General features: G+C 39.0%; 1 protein-coding gene across 1 annotated transcript; it reads left to right on the top strand.

Moving 5' to 3' along the window:
- Window positions 1-3,012: 3,012 nt before the first annotated feature.
- SYAP1 (synapse associated protein 1) lies at window positions 3,013-21,064 on the top strand. Its single transcript, XM_035895482.1, has 9 exons — window positions 3,013-3,082; window positions 3,504-3,715; window positions 5,861-5,927; window positions 7,774-7,847; window positions 8,203-8,342; window positions 10,667-10,812; window positions 15,981-16,039; window positions 17,027-17,174; window positions 18,972-21,064. Exons 1-9 carry the CDS (start codon window positions 3,013-3,015, stop codon window positions 19,097-19,099), a joined length of 1,044 nt encoding a protein of 347 aa, XP_035751375.1. The 3' UTR covers window positions 19,100-21,064.
- The last annotated feature ends 6,838 nt before the right edge of the window (window positions 21,065-27,902 follow it).

Raw genomic sequence — 27,902 nt, 5'->3', positions numbered from 1 at the left:
GGCATCGCCGCTGCGGGCGGGGGCGGGGGGGTGTCTTCGTGCGAGGAGAGGGCTTGAGTTGAAAGAAGGCCTCGCTTGTTGGAGGGGCGTGAGGTGCCCAGGCGTCTTCACGCGGGGAGCGCTGCTGCGGGCCTGCCTTAAAAAACCAAAACAGTAGTCTCAGCAGCAAAATTCCCGTAGCGTGGTGAGAGCAGGCGAGCGCCTGCAGAAGTGAAGGTAGGCCGGTTTAATGCACTTTTAGGGGTTGGAGAAGTTACCGGTACTTGCCGTTGGCACACAAACCAAAGCTTTAGTTGAACTGAGCAGTTGCAGATGGGGTTTTGAGATGAGTTAAGCATGTTTATTCTCAGTTCAGCAAACGTAAAAGAAAAATTGCTTTGCATCTAGTTGTAGCTTGCATAGCGATGCAAAATGGGCAACACAAGTTTGAGGTGACCAGAATGCACTCTTAAAAAAACCAAAACGGCTCTGAAGCATATCTTTCTGGATGTAAATGGTGAGTCAGGTCAGTTTAGCTAGTATGGAAAATTATCTCAGTGAACAAGTGTTAAAAGTCATTCTTCCTTACCCTTTTTTATTTTATGTTTTCACATATCTTTATTTTGCATCTCTTTAAAATGTTTGTTAACTGCAGTCTACGGCATGCATCACTACCCTGTAATTTTTCACGCAGCTTGTCCAGTCTTTTCCACAGTTCTGAAACAATCCTATGCCATTGCTAAAGCTGAAAGTTTGGAAGTGACATAATTCTCTAACGTCATCTTCATTTTTCTGCATTTGTGAGATTCTTTTTACATAGCAGTTACTGACAATGAGAAATACTTGATTAAGTTGCTAACAGTTCTGTGCACTGTTAAAGGATGTTGCCTCACTGGAGAAAAAAAAAATTTAAAGAACTTGCATATTTAAAATATGAAGCAAATAAATGGCTGAAAATGTTCTGTCAGTTATCTTTTTCAGAGTTGCTACTAAATGAATAGCATTTCTTTTAAGTATCTGTTCTGTTGTCACTGTGGGGGAAGTGATGTATACATACAGAATAGTGTACTTTATGAATTGGTGTGGGGTTTCTGTGACTTTTTCATAGGAAAGTAATGGGGTTTGATTGTTGAACTCATCTGTAATGAGGCAAGGCTGTAATTTGCTATAGGTAAGAATTCTGCTTTACTATAGTAGATTCTTAGATACAAGTAATCCAAAGTACAGCTCCATGCTTGTTGCTAAAGTGTTTTCTTATTGGTGCTCTGAAACGCTGGACCAATGTCATTGGAAAAGTTAGTCTGAGATGGTTCTTTACTGTGCTTTGCCTTGAGCTGTCCGAGCTGCTGCAAATTATCTGTGTAGTTTGGTCAGATATTTGTCTGGTTGTTGTAAATTGATCCTAATCTAGTAGTCACTCTGATTGTCCAGGAAGGGAAAAAGACTTTGAATTTTCGGGAAGAATAAGTATTGACTGTTACAGATATGATTTGCTCTGGAAGTGAAAATTTGGATTAGTGATCCATGGATTCATTGTCTGTGACACCAGAGAAGATAGTGGTGGAAGGGCTTTTTTGTAAGGATTTGAACATCACTGTTGTAACACATGATTACTCTAGAAACATCTGCATGACTAACAACCAGGGTAGCTGTGTGGAAAGACTCCCCCCTAGCACATAAAGAATTTTACTGGTAAAACTGAAGCCTTACATACATTTTTTTTTTATTTTTTTTTTTTGCTCATTATCACATCATTACAAAGGTTAGGAGAGTTTGTCAATGTGAACTAATAATAGAAATATTGCTAGATACATATTCTTCATACAGGCATAGAGTTGTAAGAGGGAGGGAAACCTTTGTCATTTGAAAGTGAAAGTGTTGCTTTTCCACCACTGATTCTATTTTTCTAAGGCTGAGTACCACCTCTTACTGAGGTTTTATGAGAACCTCGGTTCAGAAGAATATTGGCCCTTTAATGGAAATAAAAAGTGTTTTGTTCTTCACACTGGTTCCAGGACTGGCCAAAACCACTTTGCCTGACAATACAAAAATGTCACTGGACAGCAAATGTTTCAGCACCTTTTACAGCTGAAAAAATTGCACGTGAGAAGGTTTCTGGGGCTGTATAAAATGACCAATAAAAGCCGGTAGGGAGTAGCAGCAGTGACAAAACGAGGTCCCCCCTCAGCCTCCTTTTCTCCAAACCAGACAACCCCAGAGTCTTCAGGTGCCCCTCACAGGACGTGCCTTCCAGCCCTTTCACCAGCTTTGCTGCCCTCTTCTGGACACGTTCAAGGACCTTCACACCCTTCTTAAATTGTGGGGCCCGGAACTGCACACAGTACTTAGTGAGGCTGCCCCAACACTGAATGCAGTGGGACAATCACCTCTTTTGCCCGGCTGGCTGTGCTGTGTTTGCACCCTAGGATGGGGTTTGCCCTCTTGGCTGCCAGGGCTCACTGCTGGCTCCTATTGAGCCTGCTGCTGACCAGCACCCCCAGATCCCTTTCTGCAGGGCTGCTCTCCAGCCACTCCTCTCCCAATTTATACTTGTGCCTGGTGTGACTGTCCCAGGTGCAGCATCTGGCATTTGTTCTTGTTAAATCGCCCAGTGCTCCAATCTACCTACCCTCTGTAATTATTATATTTACTATGGCACTTACTGACATTATATCATTGCATATACTGTAGTTGTGATATTACAGTCATAATACACCTGTTAAAATGTAGTAGTGCTTGTGACATCATGTCATTATCTGAGAAACAAACAATACCAATGTTATTTTAAGATCCTTTGTCAATAAAGTGGTATTTAATGCTTCTGAAGGCTTGCAATACACATCTTGCTGCTTGCAAGTTTGTTCTCCTTAATTAAAAATGAACAAAACAAGGCAACTCTCCATGCTACATAGTTCTTTCCCTGCCACCTTTCTTCACTTCAGCACTGCTAATACAAAAAATGCTAGTCTTTGAAAATATTTGTTACTGCTGTTCTGACACTGAACATGTTCAGAGAAACAAGCAAACAGGGCCATGGTGTTTCTCACGGAGTTAAAAAGAAGACGACAAGGCAAAATAGCAAAGGGCAAAAATCAAGAGCAAGGTTCTATTTTAAGACTTTTGAAGGAACCTCAAGTGTTACTTGCCCAAAATTTTTCATGCATTTGCTGCCATACTTCATGAGACTTTATTGTGCATGTTGTTTTTCTTAATGTAATTATGTTTTAATACTGTTGGTGAAGATACTTTATTGCTTAATGTTTCCAAAATACTTAAATGAGATTAGGAAAGACACATTACTTCAGAAAATTAATTGGAAAGCAATATTTCAAGGACCATTAGGAATGTTTGATTTAGTAAACAAGGTTCATTTATAAAAATTTGATTTACAGAAAGTTGTGATCAAACATACAGCTTGATCATCATCACTAAAGAATATAAACTAGAAAAGGATAAATAGGATTTTAGGAGTTCTTTGTAGGCCAGAAGCTGGGTTAAATGAATTTGAAGAAGTTTCCAAGTAGGTAACCAACTGTCTAAAGAGAAAGGAAAATCTAGTAAGAGAACTGGATGTAAAGAGATCTTTTTTCAGCTCTTTCTCTTCTCATCTGTGAAAGGTTACCTCTTCAATTTTGCCACTGCTGCTACAAAAAAGATATCTGAATCTGTTGCTGAAACAGCACATACGATAAAGAAGTCTGTAGAAGAAGGAAAAATCGACAGCATCATTGATAAGGTAACTTATTTCTAGATAATTGATCTGAAAGATCTGCTTGCTTACTGTTACTGTGATGTGATAACGTTTCTTTAAGCTGGCTTTAGCAATTATGTATTTCAAGAGCAGGTATCTCCTGTCATGATAAATGATGTGGCTGAAATATTTGTTTAGGGTAGACACGCCAAAAAAATGTCCACTCTGCCTTGCTCAGTACTGCACCTGTGTTCCATTCCTTCAGGATGTAGATACACTGGAGAAAGACCAGAAGAAAATGTGAAAAACGCTGACATAGGAGGAAAGGTTGGAAGAGTTAGTAAAGACAGGCAGTTGGGGGATGTCTGGGAAATGCGTGGGTTGGATTTTTTCCCCCAGTTTATTTAGGTGGAAAGAGGAATGCCTTAGCCTGTGTCTTAAATGCATCTCTGAACCAAGGTTCAGAATTGGGCCTGCTTTGTGGATATTTTATACTGTGACCCTAGAGTTATACAGATGTGGTTTCATAAGACCCAGTGAGTTAACGGAACAGCTTACTGTTGTCCTGTTCTTCCTCCCCCCACCCCGGTCTTCCCTAGTGTTCTGTGTTTTTTAGTAAGGGTAGCCGGGAAGGGGAACTGGCCAAAACCAACCCAGCTGTAGTGGGACTGTGCATCCAGGAGTGTCAGACATGGGAGATGCAGCCAGACCCCTCCTCCAGCTCCTGACTCTCAAACACCCCTTCAGGGGAACTGAAGCGTTGGTTTGTTTGTTTTAAATACAGTGAATTTCAATTTCTTGTTATAATTAGTTTTCATATTGTCTTCCAAATTAATCATCAAATGACACTTCTAAATTTCTGTTATGATGCAAATTTTGTCTCCAGATTTCATCGACTTTTTAGTGACAACTGTCTATATATAATAGCAGAGTTATATTTCCTGCTACAGTATATTAGTCTAACGTAATTTCGATCCACATCAAAAAGGAAAACTCGAGTAAGGCAGTTATTTGGTAATTTAATACACAAATAATAATGCTCATAAGAAACTGTAGCTAAGTACCTGCAGCGTATTCTATGCCTAAAATACCATTTTCTTTTTTTCTGTGAATGCCTTAGAGTAATAGGAATTCCCTGTTTTGACTAACAAGTTTACATAGGGGAGAAACAGATTATATCTGTCTCATTGTAAAGCTTTTGTCTTACACCATATAAATTATTTTATTCCATAAATACCAAAAATCCATGTAACTTACAACCAGGTGGAACCACAATGATCTATTTGTATAACAGGCCCTACAGTAATTCTCTCACTGCTGTTAATCTTAAATAGAAATGTGGGGTTGTTGAAGGAAAATAAATTATAGGAATTAATCAGGCTTTATCTTGAAGGCTTGCATGTTTTTTGGCAACTTGTTAAGCCATAGACCTCACTGCTTAAATTTTGTATTTTGCGAGTGGTCTAAGTATTCAGTTCTAGCATCATGGTTTTTTGCCTCTGCTTTCAACTACAGAACATTTGCATTGTTACTTCTGGATTATGCCACACCAGCTTCTGAGACCATTCTCCATATTTTAATTCTAAATTCAGTACAGGAGATTTCTGAACACATTTTTTTTTGATGAAAATTTCTCCGCAATATAAATGGAGAAATTATTTTACTTCAGCCAAGCAGACATTCTGAAAATAATACTTACAATAAATTGGACTTGTAAAATTGTTAATGGATATATTTCCTAGGCAACTCCTGAAACTTATTGTAAGGCCAAAGGTATCTTTAAGTGTTTAATACTTTAAAAACGTGTTTAAATAGGTCTAAACAGGTAGTCATTGTTGTCTGTATTTGATATGGCAAGACAGTAAGTGTATATGTGTAGTACGCTGATGTTCAACTTATATGCTAGGATTTTCCTCCTTTTTTTTTGTCCTCTGAATTTGCTAAAACTATAAATATAATTTTGAAAGCATACACAATAGTTTAAACATTTAAAGGCAAAATCAAATGTTTCAGTAACGAAGAATGTATGATTTACATGAAACGCCTTTAATTAACTTACAAAAAGGGCCACCAGGGATATAAGAATATGATACTGCAGTGTATTTGAAAGCACTTTCAGACTGAGTCTGAAACAAAAGTGATTTTTCTTTTTTTTTTTTTTTAACTATGGTTCCCTAATTTTTATTGTAGACAATTATTGGAGATTTTCAGAAGGAACAGAAAAAATTTGTCCAAGAGCAGCAAACAAAAAAATCAGGTAATGTATGCTTTTTTATGGTAGTGTTTAACATTACATAAGCTAAAACTTGCTGGAAACTGAGTAATTGAGCTATATCTATATGTAATCTGTCAAAACTCTGTTTAATGAAACACATTATGGCAAACTTAACATATTGTAGAATAGGAAGGTGACATTTTTAAGTGAGGTTAGGTGTTACATTATCTAGTTGGTTTAGATTTGCTTTTTTAGCCAAATTCAGCTTTATGAAATTAACTCAAAAGATCACTGTGCTAGCAAAGCTGTTCTTTTATTGTTTTGAATCTTAAGCCTATGTATTTATTGAAAACAGGCACGCTGATTACCTTTCTTCTGAGCTTTAGCAATTATGTAACGTTTTCGTAATGAAATGAAAAACACGGGTTAGGGTTTGCACTACAGTATTCAATTAGTTTCGCTGTAGGAGTTGCTCTGCTTACATCAAAAGGCGTAATTGCTCTTTTGCTTTCCTGTAAGTCATTTGCTTTATAATTATCTGTGATCTAAATCTTTTGAGTTATCCACCCGTGTGCTATTGACATCAGCGGATCTATTTGAGACTTTAAAATAAGCACAGGTTTTTTTCTATGTTGCGTTTCATCATTGGCTTTTATCCCTTCTAATGTGTTACCCGAGTGCAATAATTTCTGACAGTTTGAATAATTAGCGGCTCTATTGTTAATCTTGAAAATGAGCTGGTTCTAAATGGATTGTGTTAAAATTTTTCATACTGTCTGTAGTTAGTATGTTAGTCTGGTTTCTTCTCGCAAGACTGCTTACGTGATCGCGTTGTCTATGTTTCTATCTTTTTGTCTCCGTTAGTAAATTTTGGCATCTGTTACTATATTTCTGCAAGTTTTGTGAAAATAGATAGCTAGGTTGACAGAAGAAGGAGTAACAGATGGCCTGACTGAAAGAAGTGCTAGCATCAGATGTGCTTCCACGTGGGTGAAAGATCTTGCTGATGCCAGGTGCATAGGCAAATTGGCATTGTTAGTTTTACATGCACAAAAATTATTTGTTAACTGTTACAGATGCATCATAATGACTCTGTCGGCTGAATTTGCGTTGACAGTGAAGAGATTAATAGATTTCTATACATCTACAATAGATTATTTTCCTCTATGTACAGCCTACAAAACTATTTTGGAACTATCTGTGTAAATATATAAATCAGCTGAACTTGCATATGCTTATTCAGTATATAACATGTTGTAACTTATAACAAATTTCTAACTTATTTTCTTCATCATTAAAGAATTGGTGTCTTCAGGGTGTTAGAAAATTAATATAATAGTAAATTATTTTGAAAATTTAATTTAGACAAAGTTTACATGTTTAAAGTGAATCTAAACATTTACGTTTGCAGGCAGCTTAACCAGTTATACAGCACTATTTCAGTAACTAAACTAAGAGGCACCAAGTTCTGACTGAACAGACTGCAAAGAAATCCCCGCAGTTTTAGTTTTACAATAACAGAAATCAGCGACTTTTTTTTTTTTTTTACCTCTGATAAGCAAAGATCCATTCCTGGAATTTCTTCCTTAGGCTGTGAGCTTAGTTTAGGAAAAAGGAACAATGAATTGGCTTACTGATGTAAGTCTGCTTATTTTTGTGACATTATATGTTACTTTATGCAAGATGTTACGGGTTTTTTTTCAGTTTTGGTTTGGTTTTTTGTTTGGTTTTTTGTTTTTTTGTTTGTTTGTGTGACATTATATGTTACTTTATGCAAGATGTTATGGGTTTTTTTCAGTTCTGGTTTGGTTTTTTGTTTTTTTGTTTGTTTGTGTTTTTTTTTTTTAAAGTAATACACGTGCAATTATTTTCCTCCTTTCAATAACAGAAGCAGCAGTGCCTCCATGGGTAGACAGCAATGAAGAAGAGACAATTCAACAACAAATACTGGCCTTATCAGCAGTAAGTATTTAGTTTCCTGTAAGATGTGAAATTTTTCCTGTTGGAAAGGCTGAAACTTCCTTTTTTTCCTCAAAGTAAGTTTGGCTGGCATTATTAAATTACGTATTTTCAATATATTTTTTAATGTCTCTGTCACTGCACTGACCATGTCCAAGGGTAAATAGTTCTTTCATTATCAGCTTGAGCCACAGTAGATCCCCAATAAGATATTTTTTTTTTTTTTTTTAAAAAGGCTTTACAGCTTTATGGTATGAGAGAATTACATGGGAAGTGGGATTGCTTTGCTAGTCTTGTGTGTGAAATATTATTCCCTTTTTCTAATATCAGTTAATGACTATAAATACGTTCTTCAAAGGATAAACGAAATTTTCTGCGGGATCCTCCAGCAGGTGTGCAGTTTAATTTTGACTTTGATCAAATGTACCCAGTTGCAATGGTGATGTTACAAGAAGATGAACTTCTGAATAGGATGAGGTTTGATCTCGTTCCCAAACAGTAAGTAGTTTCCGCTGGTAACTATGTATGGTTGTACTTTTAATGTCTCTGTAAACATTCATAAATTACACCTTTTTCTTTTCATCTCCTTCAATTCTTTCTTTATGTACTTCATCTATATGTATTTTATATCCGCTAATTTTGAATATGTGGAATGTTGCCTGCACGTTGTGATTTAGCAATTAAAGAACAGAAGTAGATCTGTTAGACGTTCAGAACTAATAAGGACCTGTTGACTTAAGCATGGGAGAGGCCTTATTCCAGTGTGCTAAATTAATTCATTTCAATTTTCAATTTAAAATCTTCTTCCCAAGGAGAGGTAAATGCAGCAACAAAAATGTTCAGATCTATTGGTGTCACTGACACCCTGAAAAGGTTATTAGAGATAGTCAGAGGACCCAGGGAGAAATGGTTAAAAGAATGCATCACAAAACAGCAGCAATGCAAGCAAGCAAAACTGGTTTCAAATAGGCAATAGGAACAGCTCTGTGTTGTGACTGCCTTCCTTCTAGTGGACCTAACTGAAAGATTCATAAGGTCTTTGTCCCAGCAGTTATGGCCTGCTCCAGTACGGCTTCTGGAATAAAGCTGGGATCAAGTGCTGTTTTCCTTCCTTGCCCAGTCCCAGAGTCTGATCCTTAGCTTGTTTCATAGGTCAACATTCTTGTTAAGTAGGAGTTCCCAATCCTTGTCTGAGGATGGAAACAGGAAAGAAAACATCTTCCTTTGTGCTCTTTTCTGTCTTAAATCTCCTCCTTTTATAAGACTTCCCAGCTCCTTATTTTATTTACCCCCTTCCCTGCTGTTTTTTTGTTGCTGTCAGTCCTAAAGCTCTGCCCATACCAGGTCTTTATCAGAGCTGTCTCTTGTCTTCAAGCTCTAGTCATGCTATCCTTGCCTATCCTACCCCATTGCTTAATAGCTTTTTTCCCCTGTTCTTCATTTCAGTAGTCACTGTTTGCCTGAATTGGGTGGGAAGGGTAACTTCACTCTCTCTCTTTTTCTTGACCCCCACAGATTCCTCCCCACAGGCCTTGCCATTTCTGGCTTCTCTTCCCCCTGGGTTAAAGTTGGCTCTTTTCTTGCTTGCTGGAGGATTATCAGGGGGAAGTGTTACCTAAGAAATAGGAGTCTCCCACTTATCAGATCTGGTCATTTCAGAGACGGCAGTTTCTAGTTACTGAAGGTCCTGCGGACATGCTGAAAGGTGTGAATACAGTGAAATAGTTCTGCTGCAAACTAGGTGTCATGGTTCAAACCCATCCAGCAGCTAATCCCCACACAGCCGCTCGCTCACTCCCCCCTGGTGGAATGGGGGAGAGAATCAGAAGAGTAAAAGTGAGAAAACTCATGGGTTGAGATAAAGACAGTTTAATAGGGAAAGCAAAAGCCCCACAAGCAAAGCAAACCAAGGAATTAATTCCCTGCTTCCCATGGGCAGGCAGGTGCTCAGCCATCTCCAGGACCGCAGGGCTCCATCACGCATGACGGTGACTTGGGTAAACAAACTCCATCACTCTGAACGTCCCCCCCTTCCTTCTTCTTCCCCCAGCTTTATGTGCTGAGCATGACATCATATGGTGTGGAATACCCCTGTAGTCAGTTGGGGTCAGTTGTTCTGGCTGTGCCCCCTCCCAGCCTCTTGTGCACCCCCAGCCTCCTCGCTGGTGGGGTGGGGTGAGGTGAGGAGCAGAAAAGGCCTTGACTCTGTGTAAGCCCTGCTCAGCAGTAACAAAAACATCCCTGGGTTATCAACGCTGTTTTCAGCACAAGTCCAAACCACAGCCCCACACTAGCTATGATAAAGAAAATTAACTCTAGCCCAGCCAAAACCAGCACACTAGGAATGGCTTTTGCCTGTATATCAAAGATGTTCTAGTTCTACCTGAGGTCTAAGTTCTACCTGAGGTCTAAGGAAAATGTAGACAAATACAGTTTGACAATAATAGAATGTTGGTTTTAGAGAGTAAATTAAGTGAACAGGATTATTTAGCTTGTTGGGTTTGTTTATATAATTTGGCAAGAGAGATGGAACAGCATAATATTGTTCCAAATTATGTATTGCTGCATGCTGTTAAGATTTTTCTAAATTATTATTTTTTATTGTTATTTCAAGTCCATTATAACTGTCTTGTAAGAGATCAAGAACTTCTATAATGATGGATTTTTAAAAATTGTGTTAATATCACAAATTTCTAAGTTTTTACTTAGAAGGCAGCTATGCCTGCTCCTTCCCTCTGCATATTTCATTTTATTGTGTTGCTCGATGGTAAAAGGAACCATATTTCCAAATGTAGTAATCAAAATCTGTTTGTTCTCTCTAGTGTGAAGGAGGAGGTGTTCTGGAGAAATTATTTCTACAGGGTGTCCCTAATTAAACAGTCTGCACAACTCACCGCACTTGCAGCTCAACAGCAAGCAGTAGGAAAAGAAGAGAACAAAGGCAGAGAAGAGGATAGTCAACTGAAAGGTATGGAAAGGATTTGTTTTAGGACAGCTCATTAAGTAAGTGTCATGCATACTGACTGTATACATCAGAAGGCACTGAATTTTTATCCTGGATTTCCTACGGAATCAGAGCTTCTCTCATCATACTTGGTCTGTTTGTTGAGACAGGGGAAGAGGGGGCTCCTTAGTGCTTTTAAGCTGTTTTCCAATTTCAGCCAACTTCGTCAGGAATGTGGAAATCTGAAGAGATTAAATTTTGTACTTAATTTTTAAAAGCTCAAGATCACTAGTGGTCTCTGGTGTGCTTTTTTGTCTTGTCAGAAAGAAGTAGGAGGTACCTTTTGTTCACCTGAGAAGACAACAGGTACTAGCCAACCCAGCCAGCTGGCATTTGGTTTGCTCTTGGCTTTTGCTTAGGCGTTAGGCCAAACAAAGTTAGTGGTATGGGGGTGGAATTACTCTGGTCATGGAGGCGGAGACACATGCAGGACGTGGAAAGGCACATGGTGTATCATAGAAATGGAGGAAGATGGGAACCAGGAGGCTACCTGGGATTCAACCTTGAGATAAAAAAGCCACTTCAGTGTAGGCATCTCGATCAGTTTGTACAGATTATTGTTACTGAACCTGTTATGAACCATTGGGCATCTTTGTCTGCATGCAAACCAATTCTGCAAGCAGGAATATATGCAGCTTAAAGAGTATAAAGCAGTTAACTGGCTAAGACACAAAAGATAACTAGCAGCTTATTAAATCTTAGCTTAAGCTATGTATGCTCACCACCCCTGATAAGACACCCGAAGGATCTTGGCAGGCTGGGTAGGCATTAAGCAGGAGAAAGCCTTCACTGCACCTTGGAACAGATTCTCATAGCCCCAACACCAGTAAATTGTCATCATCTGTGAAATCTGTTAATGCTGATGTCCTGTTGACACTGCTTGGCCTGACTGACAACCAGCTGATCACTGCCAAGTTAACTTCTTTTCCCCCACTGCTTTTTGGATAGAATATCTTTCCATATTGGTGTTTTTCCTCTTGAGTCCTTGCACTGCTAATGATCCTATCTCTCTAATCCTACCTCAGTTTCTAATTTTCACCTTTCTTAACTTTTTGCAGACTCTCTCACAGCTCTTTTGCACAACTTGGTAATTTTCTGCATAGTCTGAGCTTGGGCTACTCAGCTGGGCTTCTTGGACAGAGGCAGTTGAACCTTGGGGTGAAGGGGAGGTTACAAGAGGAATTACAGAGCCGGGCTTGCATGTTGCATAGAAGATACCTTTTCAAAAAGGACTGTAGTAGTTTCCCTAAGCATTTTTGTGTGTGCGTGCCTTTGCTGTCAGTTTGTCTCAGTCTGTTTCTCATAGGTTCTGTTCAGGGCGCGCATGTGTTAGCATAGGCAAGGTCCCCACCTAGAATGAACAAAGTTGTTTTCTCCGGATTGAAATCTAAGCAGTGCTGACAGGGCAGGTCACTCCAGAATATACTTCAGACCAGCAGGCACCAATTCTGACTGCTTTTATCTGGGACAGTTGTCTGCTCTCCCAATGCCCAATGTACAGTCAAACCTTGCAGCATGTCCCAATGTTGAACAGCGTGCTGTCAATCACAGAAACACTACTCATGCTATTTCAGGCTTTGTAAGCTTAAAAAAAAATCATGGCCTCACTTGAGCATAATTACGTGGAGCACAGAAGAGATCTAGGCCAAATCTGTGCAGTGTGACCACAGGCCACGTGCCCTCCAGAGTATGCTCGCCTTTGAGGAGAGTAACTATTGCCAGCGCATACCAGTGGACTGTGGGGACCAGGGTTCCCTCCCTGGGAAGATTGAGAAAGACAGTATAGAAACAGCCCAACGTGATTTCTGTTTACTGTAATGATGTAATTCTTTTGCTCAGTACTGCTCAGAAGACAGCTTTAAGCAAAGGAGTACAGAACTTGTGTTTGGGGTTTTTTTCTGTACCTTTAATTTAAAATATTTACAGGTTAGAAAAAAAAATGAAGTTCAGCTTACATGATAGTGGATCTCCCTACTGTTCTTATAGTTCTGTAAGCATGTTCTTTTCTCGCTGTAGAAACAGAAGAGCAATAGAGGAAATGTGATTATGTGGAGAAACAACTGATCAGTTTTGTGGAAGCTGAGACTTAATTTTTTTTCCTTGTGTAAAAGGACTACTCTTAAATGTCCTACACTAACTCTTTCATCATAACAGAAAGCTTTTGTCTTTACCTTTCAGTGTAGACTGTATTTAGGCTTGTTTCCTACTTACCTGTTCATGTCCTATCACTTCTATGCTCCCACCATATCAGCTCCCATTTTTGTCATTTTCTGTGAGCAAATTGGATTTACTGTTACCCTGTACAGGTGCCATCACCTCAGGAAATCGCTGGGATTGTCATGATTATGTTAACCTTTGCACCTAACTGGCATCTAAATGAATTTATCTAATTTTCTTTCTTTCTTGGATTTCTTTATTGTTGTGATTTTTTTTTTTAATTTTTTTTGCATTTCTGTTCCTCTGGGGTTTTTATTACACCAACTGATAGTATTATATTCTTGACTATTGAAGAGTAGTGACTGTCTTACCTGGTTTCTGTGGTGCCTCACAATAGATCTTTGAGTATTGGATCCTTTCATTTGCTACTGCATTTAGCCCTTTGTACAGAGGAAAAGGTTGCATTTGGAAAGCTTAGAAACAGAAATTCTGCCAAAAGATATTTTCTTCATTGTTGTTTACAAGCATATTCTCTGTGAAGTCTGTTTACTATCAGTATGCTTCCCCTTTCCACTGAGATTTTTATTTGATTTCTGTTTCTATGTATCATTGCTTCAGTAAACCAATTTCAGAAAAAAAAGAATGCTGTCACTGTTGTGGCTAATTGGTTAATCAAATAGAAGTTACTCTCTTGTTAATTTCAGTGCTGAAGGTTTCCTTTATGCAAGCTAAATTTGTAGTTAAATGGGCAGTCTTCAACTGTAAGTTCCTAGGGCAGCATAACCTCTTTTTTTTTTTTTTTTTTTTTTTTTTAACCAATACAATACTCACATTTGGCAAACTATGGCTGTTTTAATTGAAGTGTCTCAGCTCTACAGGAGAGATGGCACCTGATCCTGTTGAACAACAAAAATGTTACCTTTCAGTCATCCAAAATCTTGGAAATTGCCAGTCAAAGAGAGAGCTGCTGGATAGTAGCCAAAGAGTTATTCTAGTAAAATTACCACTGTGACTGAAAAAAAACCCATGTCTTCATTAGACAAAAAAAAAAAAGAAAAAAAAGAAAAAAAAAGCACTGTCTTTTTGGCTTGTTGCAAATCTCATACAATTCAGAAGACTAGTATAGGATATGCAGATAAATTTACTGTCCTAATGACTGTATATTCTGTAATGGCAAGCATACATTTACCAGACTGTAGTAAACACATGTCTTGTTTGATTCGAAAATTACATAGATTTGGGAAGCTCTGAATCATCTGTGTTATTTTTGATTTAAAAACCTTTTTGAAGGTTAGATTCCCTAATTGGAGGCTAAAACTGGGAGTAATTGCCTGTTGGTAACTCTTCATAATGTTCAGAGTTTCTTCTTAAAGCTGACTGATGTCTATAAAATAGAATTAATTGCCTTCCATTTTTATCTCTGTCTCATCCTTACCTGGTGTTTTCGCAAAGTTAAATTAGCATGGTTGATGTGAAAGGAAAAAAGGGACAAATGGAAGACGGTCCATGTTGTAGTGTAGAGACTATGTAAGACCTGTAACAAAATCCCAAGTTTTAGTCCTTCTCCGCCTATTACTAACTGTTTACTCGTGAGTGAAGTTACTTCAGGGGCAGAGAGCGTATCAGCAGTGGAAGAGATGATGCCAGGCCAGTAGATCCAGAACAGTGCTACTGGTACACCAGTCACCGCAGACTGGTGCATGGCCCAGTGCAGAGCTGCTGTGCCACTTCTGCATGAGAGCAGCAGATGGAGCTTGAGGCACCTCTTGCGCAGTGCTTTGGGCACTCGGTGCTGAACTGCGACTCGAGTTAGCGTGGTGCTCTACAGCCGCCCTGAGCAGGGAGTGCTGGAGCCTCTTTGGCTGTGGTGGTGACTGCAGTAACAGATCCTTTGAAGACTGGGAAGGGGAAGAGAGAGAGGGCGGGACAGCGCAGTGGGCATTGAGTAGATGAGCTGGGAAAGCAGTGACAGCTACCAATTAAGGGATTGTTCTAATTAGAACTGATCTCAATTTTAAAAATTAAACCTGAAAAAAATTCCCCCTTCAGAAATTGCTGAGTAAGTGGGAAGGGTCCACCTGGGCATGCTGCAGTAAGCAGAGCTGCAAGCTCAGAGCTGCTTTGCATGTTTAAACAAATAGAACTCCTAAGCAAGCACTCCATCACTACCACAACCTGCCCAATATGTTAATTGTTCTTGCAGCCACCTGGCTCTCTATCGTGACTCCTCTACCTTGCTAGTTGCATGCGGAGGAAGGCTGGGGTGTTCCTTTACCTGCCAAGAAAAAAAGTATCTGTCCTTGCTTGTAAAGAATCCTTGTCTTCCTAGCACCATGCTACTAAATACAGAATGCACAATGAGTTTTCTTAGGAAATTGGGAACAGCTTCTAGGGTTTATGTTTTTCAGTGACTTCCTTTGCCTGTGTGAAAGAAGGTAAGGCTGCGGAGCACTCGTGTGCATTTACGGGTGTGTGTGCAGATGTAGTCTGGTATACTCAAGAGCCAACTAGTGCCTGTGTCAGTAGTAGTACCCAACCAGGGGAGTTTGGGAACTTCTATGATGGATATTAACTGGATTTCATGACGAAGTCTACACCTTTATAACTTTAAAGGTCTTGTGACTTGTGGTGCAGTCTTCAAATGCTTTATAAAAGACTTTCTTTCAGATTCCCAACTGTTCCTATTTACGTAGTTCTTTGGATGGTTTTGAGGGGCAGAGGGTTCCTGTGATTTAACTTTGGAGTCATAATGAGGAAATGGTTTCCTAAATTTGCCTTACTTAAGAATAGAAAATTGCTTCTCTCCCATTTTGTTATTGCAAATGCTTCACCTATGGCTGAATTCAACCTTTAACCACGAGGATTCCTTAAAACTTAAAATACAGTATTTCCTTGTACATTTAATAGCTATGCAGATTAAATGAAGTCTTTTATATATTTAAATGTAATCTACCTTTTATTTTCCCTCTTGATAGAAACAGTACGGCCAAAAACACCGCCTGTTACAATAAAGCCTCAAATAAAATCTCAAGAGGTAAAAAAGCTGTTATATTTTTTCTGGTATTTAGCATGTGAAACTGTTACTTAATAAGTAATTATACCTCCTTTTTGAGTAAGTTGTGCTCTGAAACCGTAATATAGTATCTGACAGTCCTAACCTCCTGCTGTTCTGCTGTGCATAAACTTTGAACTCATTTTCAGTAGAAAAAAAAGTAGTTTATCTGAAGGATACCTTCATTAGTATCCTGCATATTATAATAAAATGTGGTTTTACTCTGAAGAGTGACATTTCCCAAATGTTTGGAGTAGGTTTGCACTGTATTTAGACATGAGGGATAAATTCGTAAAAATATATTCCTGTGTCATGTTCTGTCCAACTCTTCAGCAGGTGTCAGGCCTAAATATTGGAACTCTAAATGATACGTTGCAATAGCAACATTATTTTATTGCAACAACAGGAAGAGTTTTGCTTAATACTGCAAAAACCTTTAACTTAGACACATAATGACCCTTGTTCGTTTCTGGATTGTAAAATCAGTGCCAGAGAACGCTCTTGGCAGAAGCAGAGCTGTGCATTCACTTGCCAATAATATGCAGTGGACTAAATTAAGCTAGAAAGATTTCCAAAGAACAGTCCTCTCTCAATCTTACTCGTGTGTAGAAAACTGTTACTGAATTTTGGTCAGAATGTAATATTAGTCTTAGGAACTGTTCTAAACTGCTTATGAGTTTATTGTTGTTTCTGAAGATGACAAAACCAGAATTAAAGTCGTTAAGAGAACACAAAAAGGAGCCTAGGATGAAAGCAGATCATTTTCAGTATAACTAATGTTTTTGTCTGTACAAAAATACTCTTAAAGAAAAATAGCCCGTAAAGAAAAATAGTTGTCAGACTAATGCATTTGGTTTGTCTTTTCACTGACTCTATCTAAAAGGCAGTCAGTCACATGAGTGGAAGTATGTATTGGTGACATTTTTTTCCCTTTTTTGGATAAGCTTATACAAAACTATCTTACTGCAGGAAGATGAAGAGATTTCCACAAGTCCAGGTGTGTCAGAATTTGTGAGTGATGCTTTTGATGCCTGTAATCTGAATCAGGAAGACCTAAGAAAAGAAATGGAACAACTGGTGCTAGACAAAAAGAGAGAAGAGACTTCAGTAGTAGAAGGTAAACCTTCTCTGTCTTAGATACAGTAATTCTAAGATAGGTTGATTTAAAAAAAAAATTGTAATTAAATTTCAGACAGTAGATTCCTGACCGTTTTTCGAAGTATATGTAATGACCTGCAATGAAATATTGCAGAAATGGTAATTCTTATGACAGTCAAACCATGTCTTATACAGAATGTTAGCTGTGAGGAGTTTAAATCCAAAGAACCTAACAATTTTTAGGTGGCTCATTTATGAAAGTGACAGTGGAATATCTTTTTCTGTCTGCCTCCTCCTTTCCCTGCCTTCTCTTTTATTGGTCCTTATGTGTATGAATTTTTCTTTCTTTAATTGATATCCTTGTGGGTAAAGTACAGTATTCAGAAGTCAGGCTACGTTTTCTTCTTGTGATACCAGCTAAAAAGGCAGTATTTGCACCAAACCGTGAGCTTGCAGATGCCTCTCCTGTAAAAGGTTTACATGCATTTGGAACAGTTACAATTTAACAAATAGCTTTGAGAATGATGAGAAGAAATAAAGCGGGGCTTATACTTAACTCAGAAGAACCCATATCAGTGTAAAAAGCAAAAAGCCAATCTGTGATGATGTAACTCTGGCCATGCATAATGGATTGTCATGGTATGAAGACACTTGTATAAATGTAGATGCTTATCATAACACAATTTTCATAATTCATCTTACAACATATTTTGGATGTTGCTGAATCCTTGTTTTCTGAAATGGTTATTTTTTCCCATACATAGCCAAGCTTGAGGAGTTCTTAAAAGTAGTATCGGTTCCTTGCATCTAGCTTTGTGATGGAAGTATTTCAATAAGTCATTAATGAGTAATTTGTTCAGAGAAATCTCAGCTGGCCTTACCGACCTGGGACTATGGAATTATGTACCTGCCTATCTAGGCTGAAGTACTACCTAACATGTAACACATCACCCATCTCCTCCCCCATACTCTTGCATACGATAGGTAGAGCTAATTATCTGAAACATTTTTTGCCCTGAAGTATGAAATATGATTACCTTTAACCCTGATTAAATGAGCTGACCTAGCTACAAATATCAGTGAGGAGAATACCTGCTTCTTTTTTTAAATTATCCACAGTATTTGATCTTAAATTATTTTTTTTCTTTCATAGAGGTGGGGGTCAGCGTCTTCTCCCTGGTAACGGGGTGATAGGACAAGGGGAAATGGTGTGAAGTTGTACCAGGGGAGGTTTAGGTTGGACATTAGGAAAAACTTTTTCAATGAAAGGGTTGTCAAGCATTGGAATGGGCTGCCCAGGGAAGTGGTCGAGTCCCCATCCCTGGAGGTATTTAAAAGATGGGCAGACGAGGGGCTTAGGGCCATGGTTAGTTGGTGGGATATGGCATGGTTAGGTTAACGGTTGGACTTGATGATCTTAAAGGTCTTTTCTAACCTAAATGATTCTATGATTCAAAAAACTTATGAACTTCATTTTTTTCAGGAGATTTACAAGTACAAAGGGAGATTCAGTTGATAGTAGACTGAAAGACTGTAGGACACGAGCTTGCAAAGGGACATTTGTTATGACTAAGCTGCATATTTGCTTTTGATATCTTTATTGTAGTATGCACATAGGAATATAGACTTGCATATTAATTAATTCCTATCTGTGGTCAGTAAGAAAATGAAATTTCTGATCTTGAAGTTTCTTTAGTTTTTGAAGAGAATTGTCCGTAAGGTTAGGGGCTTTTAGTGCAAATTAATATAATTTTATATAAATAAGCAACATTCTATATTACCAGTTTAATTCTTACACATCATTTATCTCTTGTAGAAGAAACGGCTGATTGGGAAAAGGAATTACAACAAGAGCTTCAAGAGTATGAGGTGGTAACAGAATCAGAAAAGCGTGATGAAAACTGGGATAAAGAAATAGAAGAAATGCTGCAAGAAGAAAATTAAGCATTTTCACAAAATCACCATAAACCTAAGATTTTTCTGAGGACGGACATGGATTTCTGCTTTCATATTTTGCTTACGAAAGATCTTCAAAAGACATAGAAGAATCAAAAATCATTATAATTCCATATGGGGATACAACCATGATTTCTGTTCTTTATATGAGCAGTTTCTGAACTTCTATGTTCTTCAAAAGAAAAAAAAAAAGACAGATACTGCAGGTTGTATGTCATAATTAAAAGTGATAGCATTATTACATGAAGCAGCAGTTTAGTTTGACGCATTTTTAGGTGGTCAAGAAGCTCTGCAAAGAGATTTCTAAATCTAAGAAGCTCAATTTGTCTACAGCCGTCTGTTTGGGATGTAAAAATGGATGTTGTAAGTAACTTAGTCCTTGAAAATAACACTCTCATCACATTTGCACTCTGATCCCTGTATAATCTGTAAATGTGTACTATTTGTAAGGTACTTGTAGCTAGTAGCTTTCATGTGTATTTAACTTCCTTAATGTATGTAGCCAAAGAATTTATAGAAAACCCTATCGAGTTACTTCCAATCATTTATTATAAAAAAGCTAATTCAGACTCCAAAAGAAGTACTGATTAATTATTGATCACTTATAACTGGCAAACATTTCAGCATTTAAATAAGAAATTACTTATTAACTGCTTGAATTAAACTGTTGTTTTTATTAAATCATCATATTATGATATTGCCTTTCCCCACAGAGAGAAATGGTTTAATGCTTTCTTTCTTCAGAAGACTCTTATGTTTCCATTTAATTTTGCTGTCTGAGTGAGAGCAAATTAAGTGTTGTTCTTAATTTTAAGTGTTGAAACATTTCTGTAAAAACTTTGTCTGGTTTGGACATCTTTATTAAATATTGTAGATATGTATAAAATCGGCTCATTTATTTGGATGGAGGGCAGAGTGAGGGGCGAACATATTTCAGACTTATACAGATTTCAAAAATAGACTTTGTCACAGTGCTTAAGACACAGAACTGAAATAAAAAAGTTTTAAATAAAAGATTTTTTGATTCTTCTTAGACATCTGGATGTTTCCTGTAGTTTTACCATTAAGTCAGTATCTTTATGTATATAAATGCAAATTTGATGTTCTGTTTGTCACCTGTTTCATAAACTTCTCTGACAAAACATTAATGAAATTCCAAATATGAAGGAAAAAGGGTAAGATGAAGTAGGTAGGAGCCATTAAGCACAATTGAATTATAGGCATGTTACATAGAGTAAGCTCTGTCTTAATGACATAATTCTGCAGAAAACTTTTGTAAAGAGACTGAAAAGATTATAGCTGTAATTACTCCATCAATATTCATCCCATGGGAATTGAAGTGAGCTAAGCAGTTTTAACCGCTGTTAACTGTAAGAAAGGACTGTTTTTAAAATGGTCTCTATTGGCAACTTAGACAGAAAGCCCTCCTGTATTTCTCATCATGGAAAATGAATTGTTTTAAGCCTGCATACATTTGACTTCTCAAAGTAGTTCCTTTATTGCTATACACTTTCTCAACTACAAATCATCTTAAGCACAATTTATATTTTTGTAATGTTTTTCACTTTTAGTTAACAGGTGCAAGATAAGTCGTGGTAAATAAGAGGTACTTTAGGAGCTCTTTATATCTGGGATTAATTAAAGGCCCCAAAAGTTAAATCTGTTACGCTCATAAAAATCAGACTATTCAAAGCTTAGTGTTTACTCTTGACAAATACAACTGCTCACAGACTTAAGCTGGAGACGTTAGGATTTATCTATTGTACAGTTTGACACGACACCTTGTAAGATGGGTAGTTCTGTTCTGATAGTGGCAAATCTTCTCCGGACGACTCGGAGCTCAAAATCCCCGTCCCAAATGTCCGCTTTCATAAAAACCAGCCTGATAATTCCTCGTGTTTTCAGATACATGACGGGCTTATTTGCATGGGGTTTGTACACCAAGCCTCATCTTTCTTTTCATGTAAGCATAGCCTATATAATGGTTACAGATGTTAAACTCCATCATTCATAGAAGATGGCTCCTACATATAAAACTTTATTTTCCAAGTCTCAGGAAAAGGAAGTACGGATGGGGGAAAAAAAAAAAAAAAGACAAAAAAAAACCCCCACAAAAACCAAGCCTGCTATTTAAATTTGCATTTAAAAAGGTAATAATGTAGCAAGGCTTAATCTGACTTGAGCTCTGATATTTGAAGTATCTTCTCAAAATTCATGTTAATTTCAAATCTGCATATCTGGTTTTAACCTGGAAAGCTGATGTAAGTTTTCTGTAATCCTGCAGTTTTCAGGACTGGCTCATGCCTTTCATTAGGTCAGCGCCACAAGTGCCTAGCAGTTTTTATTGTGCATGGTAAGAGGGAAGGTGTCCACGTTCCGCTTGTCATGCAATGAACATAGGTAGACCTCTTCATGTTCATGGTGAATTCTGTAGGCCTTTGTGACCCAAATGTGCCTTAATAATAGACTTCATAAGCAAGTATGCTGGCGTATTTTTAACATCATTCCAAGCACTGGGATGGTACAGATGCTAAAATTCAGCAACACAACAACAGTACAAAATCAAGGGACAAAACCAAAAGAAACCAGGAATGGATCTCAATAATACCAACCTGTGGAGGCAATGTAGCTGAAAATGCGGTTGTTTAAAACGTTGAGGGAAAGCAAACAAAACAAACAAAAAGATCGTCAACAAGTTTTCTTAGAAGAAGCTAAACTTGCAGATTTTGGATTTAACGTTTGGGAAATGGGGAAAAGATTGCCCAGGAATCACTTAGGTTAGCTTAGAGCAGTGGTACAGCTTGCTTCTGAGACACCAACATCTGCAGTTATTCTGTGCACCGAAGCATCCTCTTCAGCTATTGGTTTACTAGTCTGGTTGCTATTAGTTAATAGGTGTATGGAATTTTTTGATTCAGTCATTTTTTTGGAGGAAGAGGAAAGATCATAAAATCCTGGAATAAAAAATTGTAGTTAAATGTTCCCCTACGTATTTATTCAATCATCTGCAGCTGTTCTCTAAACAAAGTTAACCAAAGCTTTCTATTTCCTGTTTTTTTTTAATGTAAACAAAGATCTTTAGTTTGTCACCTCGGTTAGGTCATGAAGTGTTTTTTTCCTCCATGCTGTTTGGTTATCTTGGTGTGTGTTTGGTGGAGTTAGGTATGTAGTACTGAAACGCGGGGTGTCAGTTTTAACCTCATGCATTAGAAGAATAACCCTATGTACAGGAGCGTATCACCTGACCATGAGGTGCATCCTTGAACTCTTGGTCACTCGCATATTATTGACTTTTACTTTGCAAATAGCTGTTAGATAAAAGGGAACGAAGTGTGTCTGGTTACTTACCGGTGCACTGCCAAGAAACAGCAGCCACATTGTGCCCTCAGTCCAGTGTGCTGTAGCCAGAGCCTAGCTGTGTAATCACAGCGTCAAGAACCACGCTGGTGATGGTCTGGGTTTTGGTTCAGTAGAAGTTTAGAAGATGTTTCTTGTGTGGCCTGATACTGTATGTCGCAGTAAGGGCTGACCGATATCAACGACTGCACAGTAGCCTAGCCTTAAATGATCACAGCATCGTCTAGGTTGGAAAAGACCTTTAAGATCATCAAAGCCAACCGTTAACCTAACCCTGCCATCCCACCACTAAGCCATGGCCTTAAGCACCTCGTCTGCCCGGCTTTTAAATACCTCCAGGGACAGGGACTCAACCACTTCCCTGGGTAGCCCGTTCCAATGCTTGACAGCCCTTTTGGTGAAGAAATTTTTCTTAGTGTCAAAAAATTATTTCCTAATGTCTGAAAAAAATTTTCCTAATTACCCAGACTAGGCTTTTGTCCCGAACTGCTCATTTTCGGTGTTTTTTTCTTTTGTTTTAAACATTAGGGGTTTTTTTTAGATCAGCATTCCAATTTTTTGAACAAAATGGCGACTAACAGTCAATTAATTTCTTGCTGTATTTTCTTTGTATTATATTGAAATCAATTATTTCAGAAAAAAAAAAATCCTACAAAACATCAGAAGATCTGCATGGCTTCATTCTCTTCTCAGTATAGCCCAGTATTAGCACTCGCTGTATATATATGAAGACCGAGCATATATATAAATGCAAACCCACATCTATTAGTGTGTCTAAATATATTTTTAAAATCACAATGTACTTTTCAGCTGTTACTTTTAGCTAGATACCATTGCGAGAGGAGGAGCAACCAAAATAACTATCATTAGTTTGTCACTCTCTCATTTTTAATGAGACAGCGCTCTGCAGAAATTATCTTGAAGAATGAATCACTTGCTTCATTTCATAAAAGCCTGGTTTTCATTGTGGTACAGATTGAGAGCGTTTTCCTTTGCTAATTCGGGGATTCATGAAGCTGTGACAAATCCTTCCAGATACATTTGGGAGGTATGCTTAATCCAGAACTCCATGGGCAGAAAGTTTACTTTTTCTCAGTGTAAGTGGTGCTGACGAAAATCACAATGTACTTTTCAGCTGTTACTTTTAGCTAGATACCATTGCGAGAGGAGGAGCAACCAAAATAACTATCATTAGTTTGTCACTCTCTCATTTTTAATGAGACAGCGCTCTGCAGAAATTATCTTGAAGAATGAATCACTTGCTTCATTTCATAAAAGCCTGGTTTTCATTGTGGTACAGATTGAGAGCGTTTTCCTTTGCTAATTCGGGGATTCATGAAGCTGTGACAAATCCTTCCAGATACATTTGGGAGGTATGCTTAATCCAGAACTCCATGGGCAGAAAGTTTACTTTTTCTCAATGTAAGTGGTCCTGACGAAGTGGGGAAAGACAGAAGAAAAATGCAGGCAGTTAAGGGTTATATATAAAATTAGAAGAACAAAGATTTGATGCCTACTTTGATATACAATGCTCTAAAGAAAACCACATTTAGTGTGGGGGGTTTATTTTAATTGTGTATGCATGCACAAAACCTTAATTCTGCAGTTGATTTATTTGTTCTCTTAGCTACGGTTTCCACACTCAAATGTGAAGGTTTCAGAGCCAGACAAAGCTACTGTTTCTCTGCATTTCCTGTCCTTCCTGAGGAGGAACGAGCCAAATTTACTCACGGTCAAACAATGGCCAGCAAACAGATTGATTATACCCAGCGTCTTGACCCACTTACTTCAGAAATGTTTTAATGCTGGCCACAGGCCCTTTCGTGACTTTGATGCCTGCAATTTAAACATCAAACAGTTTTGCTTTTGCTGTATCATCACCACCGTGCACCCTGTATCATGTGTAACAAGACTTTCAAGCCCATCGTGTGTTGGCTGGATGAAAAGTGCTGCTGTAAGAGCATTGCCGGGGTGGAGAGGAGTCTCTGCAGACATTTAGTGTGGATGTGGAAACAGCAGTCTCTCTCGGTGGGACGTGGTGCCAAAGAATTAGTGGGTATGCGAATGAAAGACCTGAAACCATCGTCTAAGCAGGCAAAAATATCGGTGCGTGAGGTATTTCAGGTGGAGGAACTGCGGTATCGGACAGGATTGGGTGTCTCTGGCTACGGATACATTCGTCAACCGATGTGTCTGGGCACATGTTGAAAACTGAACACCCATAAACAGTTAGAAAGACCCCTAAAAATGTTTGCCTGGAGCCAACTAGCAATCTCTCCACCCGCTCCTGGCCCCCAAGGTATTCCCAGTGGAGCTGGTGAGCAACCCAGCTTTGGAGGCTGAGCGCTGAGGGGTCCGACAGGGAATGGTCTGCATCCCCTTGGCCTGGGTGCCAGAGGACAACCACGGGCAGATTTAACTCATGACCAGAAGCTTTGCCTCTGGCTTGGGTGTCCCGCCTCCACCCCCCCCTCCCCTCCTGGCTGCCCCTGCTCCTGGCTGGCGTAATCAAGGACACCAGCAGCGTTAGGGTAAGCAGCGCTGGGTTCACCAGCTCCCCAAACCAATCGCCTGCCTCGTCACAGTGACCCAAAGCTCACCTTCAGACGCTGGTGGCTGGCATCCGAATTCTCTTCCAAAGTGTGCTTGCACAAACCTGTAACTGGCTACCATTCTTACCGATACAAATGCCCAGTTCCTTCTTTAATCTAGTTTTAGATTAAAAAAAATGTAATCATTATTTCATTGGTATTGTGGGGGTAATTTCTTAATGCGTGAGGGGGAAAAAGCCTTTTATTTGCTTTAGATGTGCCCCATATTGTAATTTAACGTAATTCTGTGTGACAGAGGAGAACAGAAGATCCCGATTTCACCTTCTTTTCACCGTGTATCACTTGTTGCTTTCCTGAGCCAAGTGAGAAATTTCAGACTTTCCACTCTTGTCATACAGCAGCTTTTCCTATGTCCCCAACAATTTGTGATGGCTTTCCTTGGAGAGCTCATTTACCTCTGGAGTTCATTTTCTGGGAGGGAGGTGTGACATGCAAGAAGCATGTAGGAGAATGCACCACCCAGCTGACACATTCTGGTTTAATTTTCTGTGTCACTCCTCTTCCCAGTCCACGTGTGCCCCCCAACCCCCCCGTAGTGTTTGGGTTTTATTTATAGCAGTATGTTAAGCCAGTATGTGTTTGCAGTATTGCCCGCATTGCGCCCCAGGCAATTTCCCTGGTAGCCGTCATTTAATTTTAGGATCCTGTAAAGTAGAAGAGTGGTGATTTGGGTTGTTTCTTTCGGTTTGCTTGTATTTTTCTGTTTCTCTCCTGCCTTCATTTTCATTTTTGATTGGTCATTCTCTGAAAAGTAACATTGGAAGAATTACAGTTCCTACTCAGTACCAGGGGGAGTGTTCCAATAAAAATTCTGGTAGTCCAGTGCTTCTTGAAAATTTCGCTGAAAGCAATCATGACAGTAATCACGATGAAAAGGACAAAATTAAATTTGGCGCTGCATTTCAATGGTTTCCTGACTGCCTTGCATGTTGTAACAGCGCGGTAAGAAAAGAAACACTATCCGTATTTCATAGTTTCTCAATTGTCATTGTTTAGAGTTTTAAACATCTTGTTCTAGTTGTCACCCTAGTGTTCTTACTGATGGGTTAAAGAAAAAAATATTGAAGGAACACATTTTTCACCAAGTTGCCAAGGAGTCCCCACCCCACCCCACCGAAGGCAGTGAAGTACTCAGGAGAGGGATCAAACTGACCGCTGAGGCGTGCAGGGTTCATTAGGTTAGACTGCTCTTGAGTGTGGCGATAACCACGTAGCTTGGATGCAGCTTGTAAAAATAGATCACCCTGAAAACGTACAAAAAGTTGATGACTAGAGATTTTTACCAGTGGGCACTTAGTTATATCGTAAATAATAATGATAAAAAAGAACTAATTTTCCTAAAATTTCAGCTTCTTGCCTGTCAAAACATGAGACTGGTACTTTTGATGCCAAAGAATTACTCAGCTTCTTGGAAACGGCCATTTGGGTGGAATATCTACTTGGCTGCTCCCAGTCAATAGTCCACGACTGCTCCTCCCTCGCACGAGCGCTCTGCGGCGGGGTCATTACCAGGGCACAACTGCGCATACGTTCTCATCCTCCTGTCAGTGCAGGCATTGACTTGCAGGAGTGGGAAATTAATTTCCAGTACTGTTGATATGCACTTTGCTGGTAAGTGCGTTTTCAAAGGAAAACAGTTCACAAAAAACAACAAGGACACATAGAGAAGGAACCATAAATGTAATTGAAAATACCCAAAGCAGTTATGTTGTTCAATTTCACACATTTCGCGTTCTTCGGAGGACAACAGTACAGCAAGCAAGCGGCGCACCAGGGATCTGTGACCGAGTTTGGAAGCTGACGGTACTTCTCTCATTATGCCTGCGGCAGCTATCCTCAAAAAAACCTAAACTTCCGTAAAAGCTGACTTACTGGGAAGCGGTATCTTTCTTCACAAAATGATTGTAATTGATCTGTGTCACTGTATCAGCAGAAAAAACCCCAAACCTGCCAGTTCAAGTGTGAAAATAATTACTGCTGGAAATGCATTCTCTAACATCCAGTAGTTTTTGAAGAAAACTTTGTCCCCCTTGACAGAACAGCCTCACGCCTGCTTCTGCTGCATGATGTGTGCCAACCTCTCTGGCACCCAAATTCACCAAAATAGGCCTTACAATGAAGTTTATTATAGTAGAGGCTTACAGCCAGCAAGAACTCTGTGCTTCTTTACTCTGTTTTCTCTCAAAGTAGCTCATACTTGTAATTAATCTTCTATTCCAAAAAGTGCCTATCTGGGGGAGGGGAAGGAGGGCACAAGAGTAATCGTGTTTTACTGGAAATAAATATACTTTCAAATAATGCTTGGGAGTAATCTTGAAAGCCCTATTTCAGGATTGCACGAGCCTTCCTGGGATCAACTGGAGCGTATGTGCATGGATCTCTTGCTACTCTCAACCGGAAGGGATGCGTGGGAAAAATCTCAAAGCATCAAAATTCTGCTGGGGGAGAGGAGGGGCCCTCTTTCCTTTTTGCGAGAATTGTATCAGTATTATGCATGTTTGTAAAAGGACACGTGTTACTCTGGGGGAGAAAAACTCCCATCTAAAGATCAGGACGATACCTAAAAACGTAAAATTATTTTCCGTTTTGAAATTAGCCATTGAATAGCTCTGGTATGCATAGACTGAGCATGTACGGACAAAACAATCGAGGCAGGTACTGCCTCACAGAGGCTCCTTTACTCAACACAGATCTCCACTCGACCCGCTCCCCGAAGCGGTTGAAGTGTTTAGGGAGGCCGAGAGCGGTGTTTTTACCCCGTAACTACGTGAGGTAACACAAAGTTTCCCCTCGTATTATGAAGGGGTTAAGATTCTTTCCCT

Source organism: Egretta garzetta, unplaced genomic scaffold, assembly GCF_000687185.1.
Source record: "Egretta garzetta isolate BGI_Z169 unplaced genomic scaffold, ASM68718v1 scaffold445, whole genome shotgun sequence".
Lineage (NCBI taxonomy): Eukaryota > Metazoa > Chordata > Aves > Pelecaniformes > Ardeidae > Egretta > Egretta garzetta.
Note: the sequence above shows the minus strand (reverse complement) of the source record. Positions and strands in the feature narration are given on the sequence as shown.